This window comes from Vigna unguiculata, chromosome 9, assembly GCF_004118075.2.
Source record: "Vigna unguiculata cultivar IT97K-499-35 chromosome 9, ASM411807v1, whole genome shotgun sequence".
Classification (NCBI taxonomy): Eukaryota; Viridiplantae; Streptophyta; class Magnoliopsida; order Fabales; family Fabaceae; genus Vigna; species Vigna unguiculata.
The window spans coordinates 13,961,563-13,973,105 of NC_040287.1; the positions used below are offsets into that span (position 1 = coordinate 13,961,563).

The 11,543-nt window shown below is 32.1% G+C and overlaps 1 protein-coding gene across 3 annotated transcripts; it reads right to left on the reverse strand.

Moving 5' to 3' along the window:
* Window positions 1-7,655: 7,655 nt before the first annotated feature.
* Window positions 7,656-10,740, reverse strand: LOC114162196 (manganese-dependent ADP-ribose/CDP-alcohol diphosphatase-like). Of its 3 annotated transcripts, none has more exons than XM_028046005.1 (2): window positions 10,477-10,740; window positions 7,656-8,557 (listed from the first exon to the last, which is right to left on the reverse strand). In XM_028046005.1, exons 1-2 carry the CDS (start codon window positions 10,528-10,530, stop codon window positions 7,739-7,741), a joined length of 873 nt encoding a protein of 290 aa, XP_027901806.1. In that variant the 5' UTR covers window positions 10,531-10,740; the 3' UTR covers window positions 7,656-7,738. The 3 variants fall into 3 exon arrangements, with proteins under 3 accessions (XP_027901806.1, XP_027901807.1, XP_027901805.1); XM_028046006.1 differs by having other exon boundaries at window positions 7,656-8,579; XM_028046004.1 differs by having other exon boundaries at window positions 7,656-8,767.
* Window positions 10,741-11,543: the final 803 nt, after the last annotated feature.

Sequence of the window (11,543 nt, forward strand, 5' to 3'; positions counted from 1 at the left end):
AATTCCAGAAAGGATATGACAACATATCACCATGGATTTTGTTGAAGGATTTCCAAATTCCAAGGGCAAAGAGATCATGTACATGGTTGTTGACAAATTAAGTAAGGTTGTCCACTTCATGGTTTTATCATACCCCTATAGTGCTACTGAAGTTACTCAATTGGACAATGTGTTCAAGTTACATGGTTTTCCATATTCTATTACAGGTGACAGAGATCCTATCTTTATCAATCAATTCTCGAAGGATTTGATGGCCTTTTAAGGGTTTCAGTTGCAACTCTCAACAGCCTATCATCCACGAATAGATGGTCAAACCGAGATAGTGCATAGATGCTTGGAGACCCTTTTGCGATGCATGTGTTGTGATACTCCCCATTAGAGGTCTAAATGGCTTTCTCTAGTAGAATAATGGTACAATACTAACTACCTTACATCTATATAGTGTAGTCCTTATGAGGTGATGTTTGGTTAGCTTCCCCCAATTTACCTTCCTTATTTACCTCGCGAGTCAAAGGTAGAGGTAATTGATAGAAGTTTGCAAAAACGAGAATAGGCGTTAAAGTTAGTCAAATTTCACTTGAAGAGGGCCCAAGAACATATGAAGCAATTGGTGGATAAAAGCTGAAGTGATAGATCCTATGAGGTTGGTACTCTTATGTATGTTAAACTCCACCCCAACAAACATATTTCAGTAGCATTTCGGGCTAATATCAAGTTAGCACCAAAGTACTTTAAGTCATTTTTTATCATCGATAAGATTAGAGTGGTAGCTTATAAGTTACAACTGCCACAAGGGTTTAAAATTCATGATGTCTTTCATGTATCACAACTTAGATAAAACAACTGTCAAGCGAGACAAAAAAGATGTCACCAAGGTGTTAGTCAAGTGGAAACATCAATTACAAGAAGATGCCAGGTGGAAGTTCTTCCATGATCAGAAGAAAATGTATCCAAGTTTTAATCCTTGAGGACAAGGATTTTTTTAAGGCTAGGGAATTGATACAAGAAGATTAATAAGGAAACTACATATTAATAAGGTAGTGGCATCACAACCAATCAATTTAATTCTCATTGATAATTAGAATTAATTTTGATTATTCCATTAGAATTTTTATTTATGGCATTGTATTTCTATATTTCTATAAATAAGCTAACTTTAAACAAAGTGGAGGCACGTCAATTTTTTTGAATAATGATATTGTAATTCTTTCTCAATTCAATACATCCCACGAATTCTATTCATTCATTGGAATCCCTATAGTTTTGTAGTTCTTCGAATAGTTTTATTCTTAATTCTACCTACATCAGGCGAAGCACTAGTGCTTTCATCTCCTCCGACCAAGAGCACTACCAATGACCATTGTGCGTGACACCCAATTCAAGCTATCAACCACTGGGACATCGTTTCCAACTTTACTTAGCAGAAAAGATGGCATTTGACAACCCTTGCACTCTTAGCCTCCTAAAGTTTTCACATTTCTCTTCTTTTAGGGTTTAAGCTAACATAAGTATAATCAAAGGCTTTAAGCTAACATAAACATACAAAATATTCTTAAAGCTTAAGTTAGTGATGTAGAGAATATCTTTACCATCTATTATCAAGAGATTTGATGAGTCATTATTTTCCTTCATTCCACTAGCCTTTGTGTACCCATTTGACAGTTGTTCGGTGCTTAATTGCTCATCTTTAGTGTGTTTTCATCTATTGGGCTTTATTGGGCCACTATTCCGAATTTGGGTTAATTTCACAGTATTTGGCCTAATTTATTTTTAATTATTTTTAGGTATTTGGGTGAAACAATTTTGGAGCTAGGACATTAATATTTAGTTTAAGATCATTGCCACATCATTTCCACGTCGTCTAAGTGACTAGGCCACATTTGAGGCCTAGTAGTGACATTTTTGTAATTCTACAGCCCATAATGGCAATTTTGTAAATATGAGTGGCAGATTTCATGTGACCACGAAAATTAGGTCTTCATGCAAGGGAACAACTGCACTCTCTTCTCTCCATTCTCTCCAACCTCCATTTTTAGGTTTTTCAAGCTTTGGAAGGTGACCCATGGAGGCACAAGCTGATTTTTCACGTTTTCCATTCGTTTTTGACATTTTGAGTCTTGGACAACACCTATTGCTTGTATTCACGTTTTCTGCACCTTGGGTAACATTTACATTGAAGCATTTAAGGTTTTGGTGGTTGCTTTCGTTGTTCCTCTGTTATTCCTTGCTCATTTTCGTTTGCTGCACCATTTTAAGCTTTCAGCACCAATTTGAACTCATTTGAATGGTTGAATTTGAATTTCTGTTGAACCCTAACTCGAATTCTATGGGCAACTAATTTTCGAATGCATTGATTCCTTGCAAAGAATGAAATGAAACTTTGAGATTAATGTTTTGTTCGGTGGGTTTTGTTGTTTCTCTGTTGTGGATTTGTGTGTGCATTTTAATTGAAGAATCCAATCTGAATTTGCTTAATTTTTAGAGTGGGAAACTCGTATTTAGTTGATTTTCATGCTTAATGAACTTTGACAAAATTCATGAACGCTTGCATTGCTTAATTGCATGTTGAATTCGTGGTTAACATCCACTTAGTTGTTCAACAGCGAATTGATGAGCTAACAACGAAACCAATTTAGTTTGCAATCTGTGATGGGTGAAATTTCATTCGAAGCAAGGAACCACTGCTATCTTTGAGGCTATTTAATAAAAAAATTGCAATTACGTTTTATTGTTGTGTTCTGAATCTGCTAACCCCCCCTGTGTTTGAATCTGAAAATTGAAGCTTTGAACAAGAACAATGGTCGTTGGGAGACGACTTGGTTCAACTGCCACATACTACATTTTAAGTGTTTTAATTTGGTGGGGTACGACCTCTATCAAGATTCATGCCAAATTCAAGTTTTATTTCAAGCCAAAGAAGGAATGTCCACAAAATTTTATTGACAAAAGTATTTGTCAATTTTTACCCAGTTATTTGCCCAATATGGTGTGCATTTTTATCACTTTTTGATGTAAAAAGCTATGCAACTTAGTTGTGGTGGATCTTAACCAATAATTTTGGGGAAGCCAAATTAATATACTCAAGATTTATATATTTAATCATTGCCACTAATACAACAAAAATGAGTACATAATTTAGTATAATTATAAAAGAAATCACAAATGCCTAAAGGATTACTCTTCATTCCTTCAAATTCTTAAGCTCACCAATAATTAAATCAAAACTAAAATTTTTAGTTACTTCTTTTCAATGTAGACAACCGTATTGCCTTCAAGAAATTCATCTTCTATTTATTTCACAAGCTTGATTTGGTAATCTTCATTGTAGAAAAATATGTTTCTGATATAGTTGTAGAAACATAAAGTGTTCAAATAAGACAAATTGAATGCAACATTAGCATCACCCGTTAGACAAAAAGTTGATCCATAACAATTATTTTTTCAACAACTAGACAAGATGCATTATATAGCTTCATCATACTACAAATGAAATGAAAATTTGAGCTCCAATGAGTATCACCAGTTCATTTTAAAGTTCTAATTTGGCTTTTTTTCCTTTACCATTTTCAAGTTCACCCATTTATTTGATTTATTTCATCTAATTCAACAACTTGTAGCTCATCACAACGTTTACTAGAAAAACAAACAACATGTACAATAAAAGCCAAAATTCAAAAAATGGATAAATTGGAATAACCTCTCTTGAAGCAGCAACGAAAACAACTTGTAATCTGAGTAAAACAATGCACATAATAAGCATAAGGATTATCATTAAGAAATAATGTTTGCAATCTATTACATTCTCCCCTCATATTATTAACACCATCATACTAGAGATGATTACACTTGATTACTTTTCTTAGAGTGACAATTATCGTATCCTTAACACGCACAATGTCAAAAATTGTTCTTTTGCTATTTCCTAGATTCATCACGTGCTTCATCAACAACTGTGCAAAATTTAGAATATCCAATTTCTTCCCTTGTATAACTTTTTACTTTTCTAGAAAAAATATCTAAGATTTCTTTTTGAATATGATGAGAAATATATTTTGCATTATATGGAGCATTCTCTAACACAACTTGTGCCACTTTATTATTATAGAATGCTAGAAGTTTAATCATCTCAAGAAAGTTACCTTTATTACTTAACTTTGGTCCTTCCTCGTGGTCTCTAATCTTGAAATGCTAGCCAACGAATTGTATCAATAACATTTTTTAGCCGTAAACAATTCTTGCAAACTTATTTTAAAGTTTGAACATTTATAATGTTATTAATGTCTATAGATTGATTCAACAAGTCTACACAATCTTTCATTGCATTGTTATGTGGTTAGTAAGGACTATCTCCAATGTGGCTAAGAAATGCAAATTTTTCCCTACATTAACCTTTTTCCATTATCTAAACTCTTATTTAGTAAACACATGTCCTAGGACAATCAACTAGCTTTGAATAAAATAGATAGCATGACAAACAAAAGCTCCATCTAATTGGATACTCCTATATTTGAGGACATTTTCTTGGATCACATTCCAAATAATTATTATGAAACTCCTTTCCTATAATTCTTTAAATCTTAACAAAGGGCTCCTTTAATTGAAAAATTGAATAATAAGTATCATATTTCAAAATAGGTGAAGTTTAATTTGTGTTATTTTCATCTTCACATGTAGTTTCCCTTATATCACTTTTAAAAAATGAATCTAATTTATTCCTCATCAATATGCGTAATTAAGAAAAAAAAAATCAAGATTAAAAAATAAATGATCAAACTTTAATTAAATATCGAAGGACGTAGTTATAAAAAAAGAAATTTATGGTAATCAAGCCACAATAAAAACAAGTTATGAAAAAACATGTAACAATTAACTTTTTCTCACGTGTTAATAAAAAAATTCTTATACGAAAGGCTCACGAGATAAAAATAATATTGTATTGTAAAACTAATATTTCACTATCAAATAGGATAAAAAAGAGTTATATTTTTTTCTTTAAGAATGAAACAAAACATGTTAGTAATGATAGTAGAAATAATGATTGTGTTTAACTTTCATTTTTTCATGAAAAGAAAAAAGAACATTTGAGAGGGTAGGAAATGAACATAAATTGTAAGTAACTCAAGACACAATGGAGAGAAAATAAAAAAAAATATATCTTAATAAGTTTTTTTATTCTATTATATTTAATTTTATATCTAACCATTTACTAAAATTAAATTATGTGTTGTATAAAAGAAATTAAAAGCTACCTAATTTATTTTTCATAAATTCACATTATACGTAAACAAGCCTCAAAAAACATCCACCACCACAACAACCTAGAGAGACAAGTATTGTTAGCTATCAAAGAAGTTATGTAAAAAAGAAAAAGAAAACTAATTTTGCACGTAGCATAGTCAATGTTTATCAATGTACAAGGTTGAGAGACGACAACAACAACAAGAGGAAAACATTCATTTGAGTTAAAAACAGGATGGAAAAGAAGAAAAAGAAAAAGAAGAAGAAGAAGAGCCATTTCTTACAAGTGCCAAAGCTCAGCTGAAATTTGTCCTTGCCTTAAAAAGTTCTGTAAAGAACATTATTTGTGTTCATTATAACAAACTGGTAGAGGCAATCTAATCTTATATACGTCAAAAGACATTGTCCACTTTAGTGAGCACAAGTTGTGATATTTTGATCACAAATACATTGTATTTGTCTTGAGCCAAGACTGACTTGTAAAAAAAATACTTAGTTGAGCCAAAAGTGCCTTGTGAAAATAATACTTGACCAGAATCTGTCACGAGTGACTAGGAGTGATAACCACCGTTATAAATGATTTCAAATAAAACTAAGTTTCCCTAAAATTTGTAATATAGAGCATAACCTAGGTCGTTCTTAGAAGACTCATATTCAAGTGTATTCAGCCTTTAGTATTGTTCCTTTTTAAATTAATTTAGGGATATAAGTTTTCGAAAAACTATAAAAGGAACAAATTGAAGATGAAATCGAAAGTGTTGAGAAAATAGAAGTGCAAAGAAAATTAAATGTTGCAAAAAATGTAAAATTGCAAGAATATAAAATTGCAAAAACTTAACATTGAAGAATATTAAGAATATTAAAGAGGTTGTAGAAAATGTAAACAAATTAAGCACGATTAAAGAACAAAAGAAACCAAAAAGCTTCTAATCTTAAATTGATCTTGAGCCTATAAATTGATCCTCCCCATAGGTATTGTCCGTATTCGTCCCCATTTTGATAGGGAATCCTCACAGTAATTCGATATGTGTATGGGTAATATCTAATTTTTTCAATTGGGTATGGGATAGGGATAGATATGTACATATTTGTCTTGTCTCGGTCCCTATACGTCCTTGTTTAATATACTAAAATATTCATATTTTATTAGGTAGTATTATATATATATATATATATATATATATATATATATATATATATATATATATATATATATATATATATGGGTTAAATATGTTTTTGTCCCTCAAGTTTCAGTGAAATTTGGAATTAGTTTCTCTTCAAAACTTTCAACCAATTTAGTTCTTCACCTTTAAAAATGTGTGAATTTAGTCCTTTTAACCAAATTTTGTTAAGTTTATCTGACGTTTCAAGCGCATTCCAGATTTCTCCACTTTAGTGCTTAGTCTTGAATCCTTTTCCATATTTTACCCTTTATCTTGGCCATATTACAAGATGAAAATAGGTCCTATTGATATTTAGTTTTATTGATGATGAGTTGTGTGTGGTAGAGGCTTTTCAATCCAATGCTAGACCTAGTTTCATTATGTGCTTTTCTAAGAGATAAACACTAGCCTGAAACACGAGAGGATAAGTTATACACTGTTTGTGAGACTTTTTATGCTGATTTATGAATTGATGTTTGAATGAATACTACTTTATTGATGTGTTTGACCTGTATTCAACATGTTTGGAGTTTTAAAGCTTTAATAGGTTCTTCTTTTTTATGCATAACAGTAGGAGTTGGGTAATGAAATAAGGATTCAATCCAAATATATAAATTGCTTTTTAGTTTTTGTTTTCTTTTGTCTTTGTCTAGGAGTACAAAGGTTCAAGTGCATATATGTTTAGTCCCTATTTTGTCATTATTTTCAATGTTAAAAGAACTTCTTGGGGTTGTCTTAGCCATTGTCTTGGGTCGTCTTGACCATCAACCAAAGTCTACCTGTCTGTGCCTTTGGCCTAAGTCGACTCGTCTCAAACTTCGATCTGACCCATCATGTCTCAATCATTAGCCCATTCTGACCTATCTTGACTGTCGATCTGCACCAGCATGTGTAAATCTTCAGCCTAGGCCAACCCATCTCGACTTTCGACCCAGGTTGGCCTGAGATAGCTCAATTCTATCTTTTGTTTGTAAGAGTTAATTAAAATATTTTAGTGTGACCAAACACACCTTAGCCCTGACCCTAACCCATTTGAGAAGGACCTTTAGGGTTGGGGCTTTCTTTTCTCTCATTTGGTGCCTCTTAAGAGGGAACTTAATGAAGAGTGGAACAAGACTGGCCCATGGGTCTTTGTTCAAATTGACACCTCTAATGGGTCATTTGATCTTCTTGCCTCTTAAGTTGTTGTCCAAAATGTAAAAGTATACTTTTATTTCCAACCTTAAATACTAACTTCCCTATAAGCTGGAATAGAACAAGATCATAGGTACTTTATCAATTATTAATAAATAATAGGCATTATTTATGAACAGAAACACATCATGTCATACAAATTAATATGGGGGGCTAAAATGCATGTCTGTACTTTCCATTCTGTCAGTTCCGACGAGTGATATCCTGTCGTCGTAGACATCAATGTATCCAAATGCATTGGTACCAGGAGGACATTCCAAAGCAGCTTCAAAAACTCTATGGTGTATCCCATGAGAATCAATGGAGTATCCCCCTTTATGATCGTGCCCTGCAAGACAGGCCTTAACGCAATTGTATCTGTGTATCAAATTCATTACTTCATCATAATTCCACAGCAGTGTCGCTTTACTTGCCGCACCAGGATCTAGAGGCAAATGGCAACAGACAATCACTTTCTGTTTCAATTTTGTTGCATCCAGGAGAACACCATCTAGCCATTCCATCTGTTCCTTTCCAAGACCTCCATTAAACATGACAAACCTTCTTTCAGGCCCCTCCAAATTATCTGGACTGTTCTTGTCTTCATTTGGATTCTTCTCCCTTAGGATTTTCATGGCCTCCAATGTTTTTGGATGATCTTGCGGCCAACCAATGGCACTGATGTCATAGGCATCCAGAACTACGAATCTATATTCAGGCACCGGTGAGAAATCATAGTATGCACGGCCATCAAGACTTTGGATCTTCAATAATGGAAGCAACTTGCTGCGAGGGAGATTGTATAGGCAGTGATTTCCAATCATATGATACACAGGTCCCCCCTTGAACTTCTCAAATTCGTCCACAACATTTTGTACACTATCAAGAGATTGATCTTTGGGACAAAACCCATCAACAATATCTCCAAAATTGATCACAAACATATGCTTCTGATGAGTGTTCCATTCTTTAACTGCTCTCTGCAACACAAGAATACTGTGCCTATAATACCGTGGAACACCAAGGAATGAGCGACCATCAGAAATATCCGCATATTGAACATCAGAAATCAATCCAAAAGAAAAACGTGGTTGCCCGTAGGAAGAAACCATGGCGTCTCTCTCTAAATTCCCCTATCAGACAGTATATATTTATAGTAACAAGACACTACTTTCCCAGAGCAGTATGATCTAAAATTACACAAACAAGAACCAGTCAACAAGTTGTCCACCTCAGCAACTATTCAGATAATCAGAAGGTAAAGAATACAAATGACAAACCAAACCAAGAAAAATGTTGAGTTGCTAATAGCCTCTGTTCAAATTATCTGCTCCTAATATTTTCTTATCAAAAGTAGTTGCATTTGGTCAAGTTCATCAATCCAAGATTAGAAAATGCAGTTTCCATTCCTCATCTTACATAAACATAAGTTTACTTAATATTTTTTTCTTCATGACATTTTATTGTTTACTTAATATTGATTGTATTATTTTACTGCTCAACCTCAGCCTTCGTCACTTAATTCACGGGCTGCTCCAAAATCTTAGAAGAGAGTGAGTCCCCGACCAATGTCCATTTTGACAGAAAAAAGTAGTTTGCTTTTAAAAGAATGTTGAAAATGTAAAGTCACTTTAGTTTTACAGGTGAACAACCAATATGTAAAAATGTCCTAAATTTGGTTTATTCATGTGAAGATCATGATAATTAATATTATGGTTCAAAAATTAAGACACACTTTTTAATTAGTGAATGTTTGGATTATTTTTAGAGATACAAACATTCAGGATTGGTGACGATTCTTCTTTTAAGAGAGATACTTGATCTAATTACATGTTCTATCTCTCTAGAATAATCTCAAATGGAAATTAGACTAGTGATAACAGTGCCAACCATGCAAATAGAGACCATAAAATTCCGCAGTGCCCATACAAATTTTAAAATTAACTGAATTTAACATATTAAACTAAACTAGCTTAAACAATTGATATTATTTAATTTCAAGTTCAGATTTTAAACTGAACTATAAGAAAATAATTTAGTTAGCTACTTCAGGAATTAAGCAAGTAACACATTATGTAGTTTTAAACAACGATGTTTCAATTAAGCAACGTACTTTAAAAAGCAGGCTTCTCAACTAAAGAAAGTAGTTTTAACGACAATTTCATAAAATAAATAATGAAATAGTTTTGTCCACATTTTGAATAGGCAATGTTCAAGTGAAAAGCAGGTCTAGTATATACTTCCAGAATTGGAGAAAAGGTATAGATTAATTGCAACCTCTTTACTATGCAAACTTTAAAAACTAGATGACAGGGTAAAAGCTGGTTTGGAACAGAGTAAATAGAATAAAAACATATTCAAGGGTTCAATCCTGCTTTTGAATGGGTTAGAAACCAATCAAGGGGTTTAAAACGTCTTAAACTTTGAGACATTTTAAAAACTTCAGGGAAAAATATGAAATTCATCTCATCTAATCAGTTCACATTCATTCATAAAATTGATGGGTTTATTATTATTCATACAGAGGTTATCATTGAGAGATCGTGATTCTAGTGACAAGGGGTTCATAAGTCTGTTCTCTTATATAAGTCAACTGGTTCATAAGTCTTTTCTTTTATATAGTGATTAACTTTATTTTTTTTATTCAATGTAGTATTTTGACTCACTTGAATTAATTTTCAAAAAATAAAATGTTCTACAGTAGTTTAATGTGGTTCAGGGTCATTCAACTTCAAGATTGTGCAGATACAAGATTACAAAGCTCACAATTCAGAGAAACAAAAATTTTGAGGTGCAAATGAACTCCCCCACAATGCTATAGTAAAATTGCACAATCTCAGACTTGGAACAAAATGATTCTTAAAGCAGAGGAATAAAATAACCCAACATGAAAGGTTACCTCGATTGAGAGCTTCAATGTAGATTTTAGAGCTTCAAACGACTTTGTTGGCATCAGACAAGGGCTTTATTGCAAATATGGCTACAACACGCGATTAGGGCTACGAGAAAATGAGGATCTGAAGAAAACGGGATTAGAGGGACGTACAGGTTAAGTGCTTTTGAAAACGGAGAAGCTGCAAAACGCGAGACGCCAACACCAACAGAATTGCGTCGCTTAGATGTACGCTATTATATAAGCACGTTTCTACCGGCGACGGATCTTCACGAGAATTGTGGAGAAGCCAAAATAATACATTAAAAATATATATTTAATTATTGTCACTAATAAAATAAAATTAAATGCATAATTTAGTATAACAATAACTAAAAAAGAAATCACACATATATAATAAATTGTCAAAAGAAAATTTAATAATAATCAAACCACACTTAAAATATAGTTATAAAAAACACAAAGTACAATATTTTTTTCTATTTTCATAAAATAAAAAATTAATATACAAAAAGTTGATTAAACTAATATTTTACTATCAAGTGAGACAAGAGAGAATTATCTTCTTCTTTATTTCTTCAAGAATGGAAGAAAACCGTTGAAAGATGAGAGCAAAAATATATATCTTTTTCTCTTCGGAAACAAAAGAAGATAGGTGAGAACAATTTGTGAGAAACTCAAGACATATAATGAAACTACAAGTAAAATTCAGTTATAAAAAAAACACAGTATAATATTTTTTCTTCTATGTTCATAAAATAAAAAATTAATATAAAACAGACTCATTAAATAAATTATTAAACTAATATTTCACTATCAATTGAGACCAAAGAATCACCTTTTTTTTCCCTCGAGTATGGAAGAGAACAAAGGAGAAATAAGAGCAAAAATGATAGATCTTTTTCTCTTCAAAAACAAAAGAAAACAGTTGAGAATAAGATATGAGAAAAATTTGTGAGAAACACACAGTACAATTTTTTTTTTCTATATTCATGAAATAAACAATTAATATAAAAGAGGATCATTAAATAAATTATTAAACTAATATTTCACTATCAATTAAGACCAAAAAA

Excerpts from the sequence above, each read along its gene's own strand:
- LOC114162196 (XM_028046004.1), bottom strand. The coding sequence starts at position 8,689 with ATGGTTTCTTCCTACGGGCAACCACGTTTTTCTTTTGGATTGATTTCT.